The sequence below is a fragment of the Musca autumnalis genome, unplaced genomic scaffold (assembly GCF_047663935.1).
Source record: "Musca autumnalis isolate F117 unplaced genomic scaffold, ASM4766393v1 scaffold_3, whole genome shotgun sequence".
NCBI lineage: Eukaryota > Metazoa > Arthropoda > Insecta > Diptera > Muscidae > Musca > Musca autumnalis.
Genome location: NW_027411866.1, coordinates 257,825,040 through 257,843,989, shown reverse-complemented (window position 1 = coordinate 257,843,989; position 18,950 = coordinate 257,825,040). Strand labels below are relative to the sequence as shown.

General features: G+C 34.1%; 4 protein-coding genes and 1 long non-coding RNA gene across 6 annotated transcripts in view; 2 read left to right on the top strand and 3 right to left on the bottom strand.

The window, feature by feature from the left end:
* Nucleotides 1–16: 16 nt before the first annotated feature.
* On the bottom strand, nt 17–2,212 carry ric8a (ric8 guanine nucleotide exchange factor A). The gene is made up of 2 exons (XM_073978072.1): nt 1,982–2,212; nt 17–1,881 (listed from the first exon to the last, which is right to left on the bottom strand). Exons 1-2 carry the CDS (start codon nt 2,060–2,062, stop codon nt 340–342), a joined length of 1,623 nt encoding a protein of 540 aa, XP_073834173.1. The 5' UTR covers nt 2,063–2,212; the 3' UTR covers nt 17–339.
* Nucleotides 2,213–9,336: 7,124 nt separating this feature from the next.
* On the top strand, nt 9,337–10,039 carry Mis12. The gene is made up of 2 exons (XM_073978071.1): nt 9,337–9,787; nt 9,852–10,039. Exons 1-2 carry the CDS (start codon nt 9,425–9,427, stop codon nt 10,020–10,022), a joined length of 534 nt encoding a protein of 177 aa, XP_073834172.1. The 5' UTR covers nt 9,337–9,424; the 3' UTR covers nt 10,023–10,039.
* A 206-nt stretch (nt 10,040–10,245) lies between these two features.
* mRpS30 (mitochondrial ribosomal protein S30) lies at nt 10,246–12,260 on the bottom strand. Its single transcript, XM_073978070.1, has 3 exons — nt 11,675–12,260; nt 11,166–11,605; nt 10,246–11,104 (listed from the first exon to the last, which is right to left on the bottom strand). Exons 1-3 carry the CDS (start codon nt 12,139–12,141, stop codon nt 10,329–10,331), a joined length of 1,683 nt encoding a protein of 560 aa, XP_073834171.1. The 5' UTR covers nt 12,142–12,260; the 3' UTR covers nt 10,246–10,328.
* Nucleotides 12,261–14,487: 2,227 nt separating this feature from the next.
* The window catches only part of LOC141399397 (uncharacterized), a 67,078-nt gene continuing 62,615 nt past the window's right edge, over nt 14,488–18,950 (top strand). For both annotated transcript variants that reach the window (XM_073978069.1, XM_073978068.1), the window contains exons 1-2: nt 14,488–14,887; nt 15,468–17,231. In XM_073978069.1, the coding sequence (XP_073834170.1) occupies nt 15,942–17,231 (1,290 nt within the window). In that variant the 5' untranslated portion in view covers nt 14,488–14,887; nt 15,468–15,941. The remainder of the gene's footprint in view (nt 14,888–15,467; nt 17,232–18,950) is intronic.
* The window catches only part of LOC141399399 (uncharacterized), a 62,983-nt gene continuing 61,435 nt past the window's right edge, over nt 17,403–18,950 (bottom strand). Inside the window, exon 3 of the long non-coding RNA XR_012411839.1 lies at nt 17,403–17,460. This is a non-coding gene — a long non-coding RNA (uncharacterized lncRNA). The remainder of the gene's footprint in view (nt 17,461–18,950) is intronic.

Sequence of the window (18,950 nt, the reverse complement as noted above, 5' to 3'; positions counted from 1 at the left end):
CACTTGGTGAATACTCTTTCTTTATATTATTAGCATATTTTAGTGTTTATTTTTAATCTTCTTTTTGCTACAAAGTGATTAAGACATTAAGATAAAGCAACAGCAAATATCGGTGACTCCCTTTATTTGCATCTCACATTTACATTTCAGCTTTTTCATATTCATTTACGTTGGACCAACTACTTACACGATGCATTAGTCACATTTGGTTACTGCATTGGTTTCATGCCTTGCATATTCATACATACATATTACAATATCAGTGATTGTAATGAATTATGATGATTGTGTATGGGTGTTTTGGATAAGCATTTCCAATATTGTCTGACATGAATAATTTTATTCGCTGTCGTTCTTGTGTAATTCCTGTTGCTTGCGCAATTGTTCCTGCAACTCTAATATATGATCGACTGGTTCAGGCTTTCCCTCTGCATTTATACGACATGGCTGTATAATACCACCACGATGTAACTGATCCACCAAGTTGACTAATCTTTCTGCTTCATACTCTTTCTGTTCTTCGCTCATGCCATCCAAAGGATTTGGAGTTGGTGGTACATAACAACCAACAACGGGATTTATAGCATGTTTCATATCACTGTACTCCTGTGTATCACTATCTTCGCCATCCGATGAGAATTCATTTGTTTCTACCTTACGGCCAGCAAGTAGGCCTGCATTGGCAAACAAGCCCGCCATGTTACCATAGCCGAAATATTTTATTAGGCGACTTTGACTCTTTTTACAGCAGACAAGCAACAGTTCATAGGTGAGATTCCGTACCACCATGTCGGGACTGCCCTGAAGACGACATAAATAATTGCGTAGCTCATTACCCTCCTCTGGGCGTTTGTATACATCCTTTAGAGGTGGTAGTATAACACTACGTACATATCGCCGCATTATTGAATTACTGGAAATGCATTTAACCAAAATGGCCAATACTGGTGTAACCAAGTTCTTGTTTGTCGAAGAACTCTTTTCATTTTCTTCCAATGTGTAGTGAAGATAACGCAATGTGGTACTCAGAGCACTTACATTACGGTTCTCAAATATAGGACGTTTTTCCGTTGACACTGCTGTACTATCACATTTCACAATCAGTTCACTAAGGCAGCTACTCGATATATTGGTCAACAGATCAATGGAATGGGAAACAACTGAACGTTCACGTTCCGTTTTCATTTCACTAAAGCGTATTAGTATTTCACGAATCACACTTGTCAAGTGTAGGCTTTGAATTTCATTTTCACTAGGACTCTTATCGCTGCTCGATGTGATATTGAACATAACTTTTAACAATTCAATGACTATATCAAATTGTTGATCACTAAATTCGGCAGTAACACGAAATTTCTCATCTAAAAGTTCGGTCAAATAGGTGAGTCCATTGAGTTCGATTAAAACTCTGCTACGGACTGTTGTATCCAATGCTGTGATAAGGAACAACAGTTTCATATCGAATAGTTCTATGGAAGATTCGGTTTGGGTTGACGATGACAAGCGTTGGAATATAAGATCGGCAACATTTTGACGTATACACTCCCTGCGAACTTCAGTATTTTGAAATACTAAATTACAAAGACATTTCAATGCTTCAACAACGATGTCAGTATTAAAGCTCTGATCAATGGCGTCAGGAGTGGTAGCAGTCATAGTACCCGATGCTAAATGGGCCAACTTAAGAAGGCAACCAATGTCAGGAACAATGTTATTTTTCATTAGACTACTTTCATCTCGTGACAAAATCCTTATTGTATTCAGGCATTCGGTATGATATTTCTCCATGTTACCATCGTTTAATATTCCAAAAACGGCCTTCCATAAATCAAACCACAAATCATTTTTATGAAATTTTTCGAATTGAAATAGATCGGCGTTCTAGAAATAGAAAATTTTTCCAATTTATTCTCGTATGACACATTCATCTTAGCAAGACGGGGTATGTATATAAACAAATAACATCCACCCACTTACTCACCTCTTCGTTGAATTTTTTTAAAACTTTTGGAAAATTTCCAGTGTCCTTATCGAGTAAATATTTCAGTTGTTCAGGTTCCATATTGATGAATATTAATAATAAATATTCACAAACTTCTTTTTATCCTAACTAGCCACTTTCGTCCTATTTTTATTCCCCTTCGATAATTCAATTAGTTTGGTTGTATTTTGAACGAACGTTTCATTAAAATAAACTTTCGGAACAATATTCAAATAGTTTACACAAGCTTTGTTCCTTTACTTTTTTAATGGTTCCCAGCAAAAAGTTTGCATCCACGGAAGCAGTTAAATCACTGGTGCAAGTGTCACGAAGTGCTTCTTTTTCTATGAATTCCTCAGTGAATTTTACAAGGGAGCGCGCAGAAAGGAAGCACTCCATTTTGCTTCCGCAGCACGCAGTTAGGAAGCACTCCATTTTGCTTCCGCAGCACGCAGCTAGGAAGCACTCCATTTTTACAATTTTTACCACTTTTACGAGTTTTGCGTTTCCGTACACAAAATTTGAATGAAAATCGTTTACGACTTTTACCACTTTGTAAAGTACGGGAACAGGCCATTAATAAGACATTTTAATTTTATTCTTATAGGCCGTTTATATATAACAAGGTTAACCCAGTGGGTCTGGGTTTCAAATGTCATTTCCATTGTATATACTTCAAACAAATCCTCATAAAGAAGGTTAACCCTGCAAAAAACTATAATATAAACGCCGTATTACTTTAATTTCATTTGTTGAATGAAAATTGAATTTTTTATCGTTTATACATAAAAGTGCTTGTTGGATGTAATCCAAATGTGAGGAAAAGGATTGCCTTTTTCATTAGTCCACTGGAAGCGCATCCATGCATGTAATGAAATCCTCACTCCAACTTGCACCACTTCCATTTTTTTTTGCTGGGTTAGAGTGGTAAAAGAGAAAAGTGTCAAATTTATTCAAAATTGCTCTCTCATGAACATTTTTACCAGAAAAGTAAAGGAACGGAAAAATAGTAGGTCTGGCAGCAATGTCAGAAAAAAAAACATAAAAAAATCAATTTTCGTCTTTTATTTCACAGTTTTTAATTTAGTGTTGTCAGTGTTCGACTTTTTCTTCGGGTTTTCGTCCATTTTGTGAAATAATCGTCAAACAAAAGTCGAAAAATCAGTTCTGCCATTTTCTACCTGCAGAAATTTTGCTGGTAGCCTGTGGTAGAAGAGAAAGCCATTTTCGCTCTCTCTCCCCTCTCACTCTCTTAAAAATTGCTTCCAGTTTTGCCACTTTTCGGGGTTAAGGAACGCTTTGCAGGTTAAAAATGGTAACAAATGGTTAAAATGGTAACCTCAGGTAAGTAAAGGAACACAGCTACAAGGAAAATTGACTTTTAACCCTGGGTTTACACATGACAGGACAACTGAGTTCACGTATTGATTGTCGAAATCCCAAAACGTAGGAGGCCCGATATCTGCAAAAACAGTTGCAAAGTTATGAACAAGGCCTACAGATGGTCGGACATTCAGAATTCTGTTAACGACTTTTGACAACAAACCATGATGGAAAAAGAAGGTGTTACATCAAATCATACCAAACGTCAAAATTATTCACAATAACGCATTACATTACACAATAACTCTAATGCTTGGTTTACATTTACGAAATCCACTTGATTTTAACTGTCAAATCCATAGGTTAAACGTCAAATGAAATCCAGATGAGATTTCATTTGACGTTTGAGCTATGTCCCGGGCCACACTACAGTAATTTCACTGAAATTTTGACACGAAATTATGCGTCTCTAGATCGAGTTCCATAGTAGAGTAAAATCATAAAACAGCTGTAGTGGGGAATTCGAGCTAAGAACGCCTAATTTCATGAAATTTTTTAATGAAATTCATACTAGTGTGGACCGGGACTATGGAATTGACAGTTGAAATCGAGTGGAATTCGTAAATGTAAACTTAGCATAAAGCCACACGCTAAAACTTTCATACGAAACTTTCCCATAATTTTGGCGTTCTTAGATCGAGTTCCCCAAAACAGTAATTTCATAAAAACACTTTAGTATGTCCCGGTCCGCACTAGAGTGATTTCATTAAAAAATGTGCATGAAATTATGCGTGTATAGATCGACTTCCGTAGTAGAGTAAAATAATAAAATTGTTTTAGTGGGGAATTCGATTTAAGAACGACTAATTTCATGAAATTTTTTAATGAAATTCACGCTAGTGTGGACCGGGAATATGGAACTCGATCTATGATCGCCAAAATAATGGGAAAGTTTCGTATGAAAGTTTCAGCGTGTGGCTTTAGAGTTATTATTGTACCATGCAACAAACATAATAGATTTTACATTACTGTGATTTGAGTTTCTTTGCATTTTAAATCACAATAATGTTTTTGGCAACAAACATAATAATCAGCTGGGCTTATTGGCCGACCTTGTATAGTTTGTATAGTCCTTGGTTATGAATGTTTTTCGTTCACATATTTTGTTATTGTTCATGTCATTTTGGGCTTAAATGTGGTTTAGGGGCACCTCTCGGATCTAGCTTAAAATATGTGGGACCCTGATTACAAAGGTTTATAATTGTCCAGGGGAAGTCCACACTTCCCGAGATATGGGTCTTGACATCTCGGAAATGTCTTATTTTACTAGGCGTTTGCACAAGACATACTGTCTGCAAATACAACTCTGATTTACTAACACATACATAAATTTGTCGGCTGTCTCCCAGCTGTCCATCATTTTTTCACAGACAGTCGGGTTAACAAATTTTTGACATTTTTTGTAAAAATGTGCGAAATAATAACTGAGATGTATTAAAACAAAAGAACTTGAACAAAAACAAAATATGTGAACGGAAAATAAAAAGAAATCGATGATTTTCATTAATAATTTTACAGCTGTTTTTGCAGTTGTCTGAACGCCTACGTCACGCAGGCAAGTTTTGGGTTTTTGACAATCAATACATGTACTCAACTGTCCTGTCATGTGTAAACGCAGGGTTAACACCGTTAGAGTGGTGTTTACACTAGCCATAAATTTCGTATGAGATATCAAATTTGCTACCTGTGAATGTTGTACGCCTTTGGGGCTCAATTCTGTTTCTATGAAGATGTGAAATGAAAACTTTTATAAAGGAAAAACTGTCAAATGAAAAAAATTATAAAGAAAATATTTTTCATTTCAAATTTTCATAGAACAAGAATCCAGTCCTTGGTCTGTTCCAGAACTGCAAGAATCTACTAATTTCAATAACGTAAAGGGAAAATTACTATAGTAGTAAAAATTAGTAGCTTCTTGCAGGTTCTGGGACAGACATAAATTACATCAAAATGATGTGGCAACTTATATGTAAATTTTTCATTAAGTTCATATTCACATTAGGCAATTTTCCTTGCGGCAATTGTCAATCTGTCGGTGAGAGAGGAAAGCTCTGTTCCTTTACGTGCAAGAATCTTAAGGCCTGGGTACATAAGCTCCATCGCCTGGTTGCCATGCTTTCCTGCTTCATTTCTGACATAACAACAACAAAAGAATAAAGAAGGCCGAGCAAATTTCGAACTGGGTTGCTTCTGATAAAAGAATAAAAAGGAAAAGGGCAACCCAGTTCGAAATTTGCTCGGCCTCCTTTATTATTTTATTTTTATTATGTCAAAAATGAAGCAGGAAAGCAAGGCAACCAGGCAAAGCAGCTTATGTACGCAGGCCTTTAAGGCCTGCTTACCTTGCTTACTTCTGATAAAAGAATAAGAAAGAAAAGGGCAACCCAGTTCGAAATTTCCTCGGCCTTCTTCATTCTTTTATTTTTATTATGTCAAAAATGAAGCAGGAAAGCAAGGCAATCAGGCAGAGCAGCTTATGTACGCAGGCCTAAAAGGCCTCGACACATAAGCCGCTCGGCTTTCTTACTTAATTCATTTCTGGTAAAGGAATAAAGAAATGTCATAACCACATTTCAATTAGGTCGAACTTGGTCTTTGGTCTTTTACCAGAAATGAATTAAGCAAGAAAGCCGAGCGGCTTATGTACCCAGGCCTTTAGTCCCGGTCCACACTAGCGTGACTTTCATTAATAATTTCATGAAATTAGGCGTTCTTAGATCGAATTCCCTAGTACAGCAATTTCACGATTTTACTCTAATATGGACGCAGAATTTCATGAAATGTGGACCGGGACTAGGGGAACGTTTTTCAAGTAACCCTGCGTTTAAACATGACAGGACAGTTGTGTTGAGTTCATGTATTATAGGCGTCCAAAAAAGTGCAAAAACTGTTGTAAAATTATCAATGAAAATCATCGATTTCTTCTTGTTTTCCGTTCACACATAATGTTTTTGTTCATGATCTTTTATTTTCAACACATCTCAATTATTGACCTGTTCCTTTACTTTTGAAAATAGTAAAACCGGCAAAAGTAGTAAAAGTTGTAACTACTCACATATGCATTTTGGTGTTTGAAGTAAAGGAACGCTTTTCGAGTAAAAAGTGGTAAAACTTGAAGAATCTTGGACGTAAAGGAACAGGTGTATAATCTCACTAATTTTTACAAACATTTGAAAAATTTGTTACCCCTACTGTCTATGAAAAAGTTATGGACAGCTGGGAGACAAACGATTTGTAAATCAGAGTTGTATTTTAAGACAAATTGTCTTGTGTACACGCCTTGTAAAAAGAGATAAAACTTGAAGATTAAGGCCATGTTTATATTATGGCTTTTTGCAGGGTTAACCTTCTTAATGAGGATTAATTTGACGTCTACGCAAAGGAATTGACATTTGAAACCCAGTGGGTTTGTTAAATCCGGTTATATATAAACGTACTATAATGCACGTAAGGGGTGTTCTACACGGTATGTTTTTTACATAATTGTGCATACCAACTGTCACTTTTTACAAATCTGAATTTTGTACACATGGTGTGAACCATACAGAAATTTCAATGCATCAAAGTGTTATGTGCATACATATGTATATTTTTCGAATAGAACGCGCTCTATTCTCGTCTGTACAACCAAAGGTAAACAGTTGTTTTGTTTGTACGCGATATAAATAAAGAAAACAACAGAAAACGAATGAAAAATAAAATTTTGCCGTGCAGAAGGAATTACATATGGGCAAAAAAAGGGACAGTTGTTATGCATGAATATGTAAAAAACATACCGTGTAAAACCCCCATAAAGGAACATAACATATGTGTTAGTAAATCGGGGTTGTATTTTAAGACAAACTCTCTTGTGTAAATACCTAGTTAGTAAAAAAAAGGGTTGTATCCATGGTGGAATTAGAAGGTGTTACATGAAATCATTACTGTGAATTGATTGTTAACATTTTGTATGTGATTTTATTCACAATAATGCATTTTGACAACTGGTATGAAGATCAGCTGTTTTTGCCGCTGTACCTGTATTATTGTGCCATGGTTGTATTTTTGCTATTAGGTGTGTACGATAACTTTTACCCTAGACAGACGGCAGCGTTAATTTGCATTAACTGCCTTAATTCAAATTAATTCGTGCATTATCCACATTCTTAATGCACAAAATCAAAGGAAATTTAAACTGAATTTAGCAATTTCAATATGGCAATGCTGTTGAAAATCAATTGTCTTTTGTCAAATTGCCATGTTTAAGAAAATAAAAATGGAAAGCAAATCAGCAATTTTCGCGTTTCTTCAAAATAAGTAGTGGTCTTACGCGAGTAGAATAGAATCGTTTTTAAAGCCTTCTAACAAATCTCTTTTTCAAATTTTTATTTTCACAAAAAATTTCATTACCCACCATACCAATTCTATCGAAAATTATATCTTCCTCAAATGTTTTTTAAAGTTTTGCAATATTTTTATAATATTAAAAAGACTCAAAAATATCGCGAATAAATTAAATTTATTTTTGCTTCATCGTGGTGAAAAGATCAAAGGTATAAAGTGTATTTGTTTCGCATATTTTGGCGAACTTTTGTAAAGCTTTATGAAATGGTCTGCTGGGTACAAACAAACAACACAAACAGCTGTTTCATAAATGCAGATACTATCGTCTGTCAGGGTGAAAAATTAATTCAAATTAGGACATTTTTAATGCAAATTAACTCTGCCGTCTGTCTAGGGTATTTCACAGGAATAATTACTCAGTCAGTGAATTTTACTCTCTCAAGCAAGAAAAATTGCAGAAAGTTATCGAACAGCATTTTGCAAAAACTTGCAAGAAAGTCAGCTGTTTCCGAAAATGTATGAGATTTGTTTTTGTTTCTATTGATATTTTAAACCAAACGGAACAAAAACATAAATTTAAAAATTGCAGTTAACTTTTGCTCTGTTCCAGAACCTGCAGGAAGCTACTACTTTTTAATACGATAACATTTGTTCCTTTATGTTATCAAAAAAGTAGTAAACATTAGTAGATTCTTGCAGTACTGGAACAGAGCATTTACTATCCACAATCTACAAAAATGAGCAATTGTGAAATTTTCTTGGTCAAAAATGTTAACATTTCGAGTTGTTTACATTGAACAGGTGATTAAAAGTCAGCTGATCAGACTTGCAAATTTTTGCGGAACAAATTTTCCCAGCAAAAATTTGCAAGTTCTCAGCCACAAAACTCTCTCCAAACTCGCTCTCTTTTGCTGGATAATTTTGTTATCGAACAGCATTCAGTAAAAATTTGTACGAATTTGTACAAATTTTTGGGTTATCGTACAGACCTATTGTCTGCTCAAAATTGTCCGGTGTAAACGCCCAGTAAGTACTATGTACGAGATAAAAGCCTTCACGTAATTAATAATGGGGTTTCTACACGGTATGTTTTTTACATATTCATGCATAGCAACTGTCACTTTTTTTCGCCCATATGTGATTCCTTCTGCACGGCAAAATTTTATTTTTCATTCCTTTTCTGTAGTTTTCTTTATTTATTCCGCGTACAAACAAAACAGCTGTTTATCTTTGGTTGTACAGACGAGAATAGAGCGTGTTCTATTCGAAAAATATACATATGTATGCACATAACACTTTCATGCATTGAAATTTCTGTATGGTTCACACCATGTGTACAAAATTCAGATTTGTAAAAAGTGACAGTTGGTATGCACAAATATGTAAAAAACATACCGTGTAGAACAGCATTAACTGCGTGTTGCGTGTGCGTTCAAAAATACAAAAACAAAATACATGTATTTCAAGATCTATTAATAGATCTTGATGTATTTCAAATTGACAACAAAAACAAATACATGTATTTTGTTTTTGTTTTTTTTTTTTTTGAACGCAACACGCAGTTAATTAGGTAAAGGCTAAACAGTTCATAGAAATCTATAAATGGGGAAGAATAGAGTTATAAAATACTGTTATATCTTTTCGACTTTTAAATCCCTTAAATTGCGATAGGCGCGATAAGTTTGTGTTTATAGATTAAATACATTAAATTAAAATTTTTGTTTATTATTGTAAGCCATGGAGAATGAGCGAGAAATTGAACATTTCGGATTTTCTGCCGAACATATATCAATTGAGCGCAAATATTTCATAAAAAAGATTTTAAATCTGGCTCTGGATCATGTTCTAAGCAAAATTGATTGCACAAAAGAAACATCTGCAATTTTGACACAACAAAAGGATGGAATAGTAAAGGATATAATAAGTGACAAGTCCATAAATCGTTCTATACAAATGGTCGAAAAGATGGACAAGAAATACTTTTCTGTACCGGATCATGTGTTGTTGCCACCGTATTTCGATCATGCCAAACAATACACCGAATGGGATGAAAAAGATATAGACGATCAAATAGAACGTTATAGGAAGACATTTCTAGAGGTATGTTGTAAATATGTTCATTATTTTTTATCATATTAGGCTTACAGAAATGTTATTCTTGCAGAATTCATTGATGTTGGCTTCATTAAAACTAGAAAATAGCCAATATAAAAGTTTAGTTCCTTTTGTGGAGGACGAACTTAAGGTGCACCGTCAATTGGAAGACAGTTTTAAACATTTCAATATGAACGAAATCAAGGAGTTAGTGGATAAAACACTGTCATTAGGTAAATAAAGGTACTTTGATCAAAACTCACTGTTTTATATCAGACAAAAGCGATCATAGAATGAATCAGCAACGTTGATAGGCACAGTTTTATAGAAACATAAAAATACCCACAATGTGCAGAATATAATTAATTTGTAATTTATTTATTTCCATTTCAAAAACCGCCATCATCGCAAATGGATTAAGCGGTTATATGATCAAATGTATTACCACCGAAATAAAACGTTAATTTTATTGAAGAAATTATTTTTCAAATGTTTTCCAATTTATTTCTAAAAGACTTTAACAATACAACTTATTTCTTCATTTTCTTTAAGGATAATAGGTTTTCTTGAATTTATTTTTACTCTTTGGACCATCGGGACGTTCTGCTTTTGGAATATACTCCTTATCATATTGATCCAAAGTACGTTTCCATGGATTTATTGATAATTCGAAGAATCGGCGTTTAGCTTCCAAAGGCCGCGTTTTATTATCAATCTTATAGATCTTTTCCCACATATAGATTTCGGGCAATTCCAAATGTCTGGGACGATTTGAACACATATGTTTAAATACTTGCTCTAAGAACGTCCTCTTTTCTTCATCGGGGTAATCGGCAATTCGTTTGTATTGTTTATCCAAAAATGGTGTAAGTTCGTCGATAGATCTTTGTACATTGGGAGTTTTCGTATAGCATGATATTAAATGCTTCAGAACTTCTTCGTTGAAACCAATAACCTTGCCTTTGGAATCGATTTCCTGATATAATGTCAATTCGGAGGAACCTCTGCAATTGTTGATGCGGGGATTTTCATCAATGTGACGACCATGCATGAGAAGCGTATTTAATTGATACTCATAAAAGGACCATTGTTTACCGTTGGTAACAATGGTTTGGGTGTTCATTGGGTAGGTAAGCTCTGAAAAAGTATTGAAGCCATAATAATTAGCTTGTGCTAAAAGCCATGCAAAACTTGACTGTATGGCATGGGCGTGTAGGGCATTCAATTGATCTTCCTCGCCATACGATTTAGGGCGGCGTAGTAGAGGAGCTCTCGTTTGATAGGAAATGAAACCAAAGCTATTCATACTATTGGGCCAGTAACCTAAAAAAGAAAGATTTAAACATCCATATTCTTTTTTTCTTTTGTTGCTTTATGTATTTACCAGGAATGTTTGTGCCATGTTGATATCCAGTTGTATATCCCAGGGTGCGTGGATCATATTCATAACGTGGTAAACCTTTAGCCATAGTTAGGTCGTTGTATTCCTTTTCATTTTTCCACGGTTGCAGTTGCAATTGGTGCCGTAACGCTAGAATTGGCCGACTTTTGTACTGCATAAATCGATCTACGTGTTCCTTTGCGCTATCCTTTTGCCAATCTCTACCTTCTTTGGATTTAACTACATTTTTTGGTGGCTCAATACCTCCGACTGTCCAAAACGCCTCGTGTCTGGGATTGTAATCAATTTCCAACTCGCGAAGGTGTGGGAAATCGGCTCCCAAACTAATAATTAAATCTCTGTGGATTTGTTCCACGACAATTTGTGTGAACGCCTTCTCACTTTCAATGTCATCCATTTCAGAGTCATCGGCTTGATTATGGCTAAAAGTACGTATATAATGAATTTTTAAGAAATATGTAAATATCCTGAAAAATATTCACAATTTTTACCTATATAAATCATAACTGAACTCTAAGGTATCCACAATGCGATCCTTTAGTTTTTGAACATAGGCTGACAATTTTTCATCGTCCTTTATTTCATTTTCCTTTGCTTCAAAATGTGTTCGGGTATAGTGCTGAATGGCCGGCAAACAGTTATAGGGCAATCTTTCTTCATTCATTTGGACCACCTTATAACCATAGTACCTTGGCATATTGATTTTGATGAGCTTTTCCTCCACAGTTGGGGTTTTTTGTATTTGCTCATGCCATGTTTTTGCCTCCTCTCGTTTGCGTCCGGCAAAAGATGTATCTTTTATCTCTGGATATTGTGGTGTGTCCCAGTATTCATCATTGTCATCCGTTATTGCTTTTTGAGTGGCAGCCAAAGCATTTTTCGAAGCTGTTGAATTATAAAGGCGTCGGAGCGACATACATCGCGTCTTCCATAGTCTGGTACTATGCGAGAGCAACATTTTCTGTAATAATTTTATTAAATTAATTTAAGATCACCCCGAGAAATACGATTATGAAAGAAATCAAAACAGCTTCTTCTTATTGGAGCTGTCATGAAAATAATGTGAATGTCGGACATGCTAAAAACAGCTGTGTCATACGTCGTCGTATGGCTGAAAAACGTCAACATCATTTTTTTAATTTAGGGCCTATAACTCTGCGTGTGCGTTCAAATATACAAAAACAAAATACATGCATTTCAATTTGTTGTTTTTGTTTTGGAAAAACATTATTTTGTTTTTGTATTTATGAACGCACACTCAATACGCAGAGTTATAGCAAAAAAAAAGTTAGAAGTTGTGCAATTGGAGTTATGATTTCACAACATCTTTCGATGTAGTCCAACAGAGTTATGAAAAATGCATTCCATTCGATACATTTTATAAGCATTTGCTTTAGAGATTCCTACAAAACAAAAACAGTTGGTTGATCCCTACAAATTAAAAAAGTTTCCATTAAATTCAATCACAACTGTTTTTGTTTTGTAGGGATCTCTAAAGCAACTGCTTATAAAATGTATCGAATGGAGCGCATTTTTCATAACACTGTTGGACTACATCGAAAGATGTTGTGAAATCGTAATTCCAATTGCACAACTTCCAAATTTTTTGCTGGGTTATTTTACGCCAAACAAATAGAAAAATGAAAAAATAAGAAGATGGCTTGTCAGTTTTCAATATAAACAATGCTTCTTCTTATTAAGGTAAAATTATCAATTGTTGACAACCTGTTGACAAAGTGTTGACTTTGTCATCATAATAGTAGACAAAAAGAACTAAAAAGTTTTTAAAATTTTGACCACTTTTATACATAGCTCTGTTCCAGAACTAAAAACTTTTTACAATTTTTACCACTTTTACACATTTTGCGTTCCCGTACACAAAATTTATATGAAAATCGTTTACGACCTTTACAACTTTTACGACTTTTACCACTTTATAAAGTACGGGAACAGGCCAACATTTTGCGTTCCCGTACACAAAATTTATTGCTCTGTTCCAGAACCTGCAAGAAGCTACTATTTTTTACTACGATAACATTTTTTCCTTTATGTTATCGAAAAAAAAATAGTAAAAATTAGTAGATTCTTGTAGTTCTGGAACAGACCATATATGAAAATCGTTTACGACTTTTACCACTTTATAAAGTACGGGAACAGGCCAAAAGAGGTGTCATGTCCATGTCCACCATGCTTCCTAGAGGGTGGTAACCTCAGGCACGTATCTAGGCGTTTACACCAGACAATTTTTCTTCAAATACAACTCTGATTTAGTAACACGTAAGCTTTGTTCCTTTAGTTTTTTAATGGAAAAAGTGGTAAAAGTGTCAAAATTGCTCTATCATGAACATTTTTACCAGAAAAGTAAGGGAACGCAAAATTGGTAGATCTGGTAGCAATGTCAAAAAGAAAAATAAAAAATCAATTTTCGTTTTTTATTTCACAGTTGTTATTTTTGTTTTGTCAGCGTTCGACTTTTGGTATGGTAAAAAATGGTAATCTCTGGTAAGTAAAGGAACACAGCTGTAAATACATTTGCCGGCTGTCTCCCAGCTGTCCATCAGTTTTTCAGACAGTAGGGTTAACAAATTTTTGACATTTTTTGTAAAAATGTGTGAGATAATACGTGAAATGTGTTGAAAACAAAAGAACATGAACAAAAACAAAATTGGCCTGTTCCTTTACTTTTGAAAATGGTTAAACCGGCAAAAGTAGTAAAAGTTGTAAACTGCACCCATATGAATTGTATGGTCTCTGAAGTAAAGGAACGCTTTTCGAGTAAAAAGTGGTAAAACTTGAAGATTCTTGCACGTAAAGGAACATTCATAATTTTACAACTGTTTTTGCAGTTGTCGGGACGCCTACGTCACACAGGCAAGTTGTGAGATTTTGATAATCAATACATAAAGTGAATTGTCCTGTCTTTTGAAAACGCAGGGGAAAGGAACACGACTAAAAATATTTTTTTTTATAAAGGGATATGACTTTTCATATTCGACCAGCTAGTGTGATACCACTACCTTGGTAATTGTGCCATGGCCTAAATGAAAAATATATTCTTTATTTTTTCATTTGACATTTGTTTCTTCTTTCACATTTTCATTTTCTGTCTGAACAACAATCCATTTGATAACATATGCTCTGTTCCAGAACCTGCAACAAGCAACTATTTTTTAATACGATAACATTTTTTCCTTTATGTTATCGGAAAAAATAGTACAAATTACTAGATTCTCGCAGTACTGGAACAGACCAATAGTTCGACATGTTGCCAATTCACTATAAAAATGTCATAAAAGCATAAATTGATCTATAGATCTCTATTCATTTAAGTGAAGTGTACGCGAAATTTGCAACTCAAACAAAAAATTGATATTATTTATTAAAACAACAGTTAAAGAAAGAAATAGCAATGGAATTTTATGAAGCAATATAAAGCAAGCTGTTATTAATCTATACAAGAAAAAAACCCCCCATTTATTAATTGTTTAAAAAGTAAAACAGAAACAGCGTGCAGTTAGCGGTGAAGGATAATTTCATTTCTTATTTGTCCAAGAAGCAGAAACATCTAGAAAAAAAGGCGCGATAAAAGCATCAAATCTGAAAATTTGGCGGCAAGGCAACTGAAATAAGAGACAAAAATTTATTTTCCTTGGGGTTATTTATTTATCCATTGTCCTCTTGATGATGTGAGGAGGAAACACGAGGTTCGTATAATTGTACCGTACCGCTTTACATACCACTGAAGATGCACATATGACATACAAACAAACACATATAAATTAAATTGAATATGGCGTTCATATGGTGTATTGATGTGCAATTGTGATTTTTTGGACAATTAAGTTCCGTTATGATTTTGTTTGTTTTTGCTGGTTGAGGATAGTAGTGCAAGTATGTTATATGGGTGCATATAAATAGGCAAATAGTTATTTCTCTGTTGCTTTGTACAGTTTTCATAATTATTAGGGAGCAAGATGGAAAAGAATGTTTGGATTTGCAACTTTTTTCCAAAAAGTTTTTAATTTTTTTTTTCGAATTTAGACGGTGTTCTATGATTTTCTTCTAGAAATCTAGATAATTTTTTGCGTTTGCATATAACCGGATCCAACCAATTCACTGGGTTTCAAATTCCATAGCGCATACATCAAATAAATCCTAATAAACAAGGTTAACCCCGGAAAAAGCGCTAATGCAAACGGCGTTTTAGGATTTGTCCCAGATACATTCTTAGTGCAATCAATATCCATACAATACTAATATTTCACTTTTAACTTTCTTTTTCAGTTGCGCTTGAATTGAAAATTCAAACATGAAGTAAAGAGTCATTAAAGAAGAGCAACGGCCGCCTATATGAATGTACCACTTTTTGCTCATAGTGCATGAAAGAAAATGCGAAAAGTTATCGGGTCAAATGACTTTAAAGCTATTAAGAAATATACTTACTACTTCACTTCTTCCATTACATACTTAGCTATCTAAAGATTAATGCTCAAAGCTGTCTCCAAAATATTGTGTAATATTAAGTTATTAAAATTATAAAAAAAGCAAACAAAAAAATATAAAAATATAAAAATCACAAAAAAACGAACATAACGTGGAAATGAGAGATATCATGGATATATTAATTATAAGAAGGCTATCTCGGGCAATTTTATAAACATACCCTTGAAGATAGGCCAACAGAGAATTTTTAATATTCGAAGAATTAAAAAGCATCCACAAAGTTTTAAAAAACTCTAAAAGTCCCTAGAAGTTATTATGTTTAGTAATATGAAAATTTTAACACCGACTTCACAACAAAATGCAACAGCATCGATACCATCGCCCACCAGAAATCAACAAACGTTAACCCAACAAGGTGGATCAGGGGCCGGTGGTGGTAGTGGAAACGCACCAAAAGATTTCAATGGCAACCAAGGTGGTGGAACAGGCCAAAAATCGAATAAAAGAGATCAACACCAAAAGCATAATGGTGGATCAAATAAGGCAAAATATAACCACAGCAATGGTGGAGGCGGTGGTAAAATGCAACAAATGTCGATGCAACAGCAAAAGTATCATCACAATTCCAATAACAACAAAAATAAGAAACAACATTACAACAACAATAACAACAGCAGCAACTCTTCGTCTTCGTTGAATCGTAAGAAGTTTTATCAGCAACAGCAAAATGCCTTACAACAGTTGCATTATCATAACCAGCAGCAACATCACCACCATCACCAGCAGCAACAGCAGCAGTATTTATCGAATCAACAACAGAAAATGCAGCAGTCAGTAATGAACGCAACAACAACGAACACAAACACCACAAACAATAACAACAATTGTCAACTATCAAGGAATCAAAATTACAATGCAATGGATTTAATACAACAAAATGCATTAAACAAAACAAGCAGTGCCAGTAACGGCAGCAACAACAGTAACAACAATAGCATCAACTTTCCATCACACAATGATAGTAATAGTGTATCATCAACAACAACAGTTTCAACGGAGACCTGCAATTGCAACACTCCACAAAACCACGAGTGTGATAAAATATCAAACTATTCGATGTCGTCATCGTCATCCGACAAACAACAGTGTACAATTACATCCAGCGATACAATGCACTCCAGATCAACAATGAGTAGTACATCGCAGAACATGGTTAATAGCTGTGCAAGTGGCTCCCAAGCAGTAGAAGGTGGCTGTAAGTGTTGTACAAATTTTTCAAAACTTCAAACACCGTCAATTTCTTCTGCAATTACAACAACAAGCAATATTGGTAATATGAAATCGTCAAATAAAAATAAAAAGTCACTATCCTCCAATGAAAGTAACAACTCAAGTCGACAATATTATTGTGATATGGATGCTACTGCAAAATGTAAATGCAACTGCAGCTATCACAATTCATTGAACGTGCCGAATGTGAATTTGTCTTCATCTTCGACGTCTTCGTCATCTAAAAAGAAATCCTCATGGAAAAATAATAACTACTGTAACAACAACGGAGTTGGAACATGCGACCCAATGTCACCAAAATTATCAAAAGAGAAGGTAAGATGTTCTTTTTTGCCATATGTATACATTTATATATTACCGTCGAACTTCTCTATAACGAAGTGATTTAAAGGCTCATGTGGAAATTCTCACACAAAATAACCTTTCTATAACCAATTTTTGTCAAAAGAGAGAAATAAAACAATTAAAATAAAAAAAATTCTGTCAGCCCTATTCTGAACGCATGGGAGTTGGGAATTTTTTCCCATTCCCACATTTTCGTATTCTGAACAAAATTTTGTGGGAGTTTTTTTTTCCCATTTCCCATCTCCCCTCATTCTGAATGAAGTTCGAATTGGGAATTTGTTCCCATGGGAAAAAAGTATACATTCTCTATGTTGAATTGGGGGAGAATTTTGTGGGAAAAATCTCACCAGCAAACAGTGTGGGAGTTTGAAAAAAAAATTCAAGAAATTTCATATTTTTATGAAATTTCATATTTTAAGACATCTACACGACAAAATTATTGCAAATATTTATAATCGCCATGTGTTTGCTTAATAAAAGCATACAAAATGTACTGTAAAATATGTCATGAGTAGACTTCGGATTTTGCATATTCTTATATGATACAAAAACCTGCAAGAATCTAACATGTTTTACACCGATAAAAAATTTTCCTTTATGTTATCGAACAAAACAAAAAAAGTAGTAAAAATTAGTAGATTTTTGCAGTTCTGGAACAGACCATATGTATTGAAATACGAGAAAAAGAGTCATGGTTGATTCTATTAACGCAGAACAACAAGTAAAACAAATCAATTTCAAAAGAATTTTTGGCAATAATTATTAAAATATATTGGAAAATAACCATAATATTCAATCTTTACAACTTTTATTCATTTTCGTAATATAACTTTCGGGTTTTTTAAATCAGACGACCAACGTTCTATTGAAAACGTGTTAGTCTCCTCAACGACACGACAAAGATCACAGGCGTACATACATATATGCCAAATTATTGCAATGCTATTCCACTTTCCGAAATGCCTTTTCTTGAATAGGATCGTTATTTTTGAACGTAGAAGCTTGAAATTTTGCAAGGGCATGTGTTTTAGTTTTAGATTCAATCAAAAACGTATTTTATTTATTTATTTATTATTATTATTATTTTTTTTTTTGAGATCCTCTTCGGAAATTTATGGTGACGATATGTAATAACACGCAAAAATATGCAATAATTGAGAAAAAATATCCGAATTTATCTTTTTGATTTTTTTTTTAAATATGCAAAATACGAGTTCTAGCGATCATTAGGAATAAGTAAAACTAGCGATATACTCGTTAAATTTTTAAATTCGTTACAAACTTAAAAGTTCCGATTACTTTATACACAAAAATTATTTTTGCCTACTAATTAAAAAAATGCTTACACCAATTCGCACATTCTGAAGAAAATGTGCTTATTAGAACAACATCACACATCGCTGACTCCATTCACTTAAAAATACATAAATCAATGCACGGTTGTTGAATTAAGTGAGTTGTGCTTTTGCTAATCTAATTCAAAAACCGCGAATTCAATGCAAATAGGCATTTTGTATTACAAAACAAAATTACAGCTCCCAAAAGTATGCTATAATAATTTGGTGTAACTAATTTCGAATTTCGAAATTTCAGCTCCCATGGTTTGCTCTTCCCACGTCGCACTGTGGGCGAAATTCAAATCTAGCGGAGCAAAAGTCCGAAAACTGACCTTATGTTATATGGAAATAA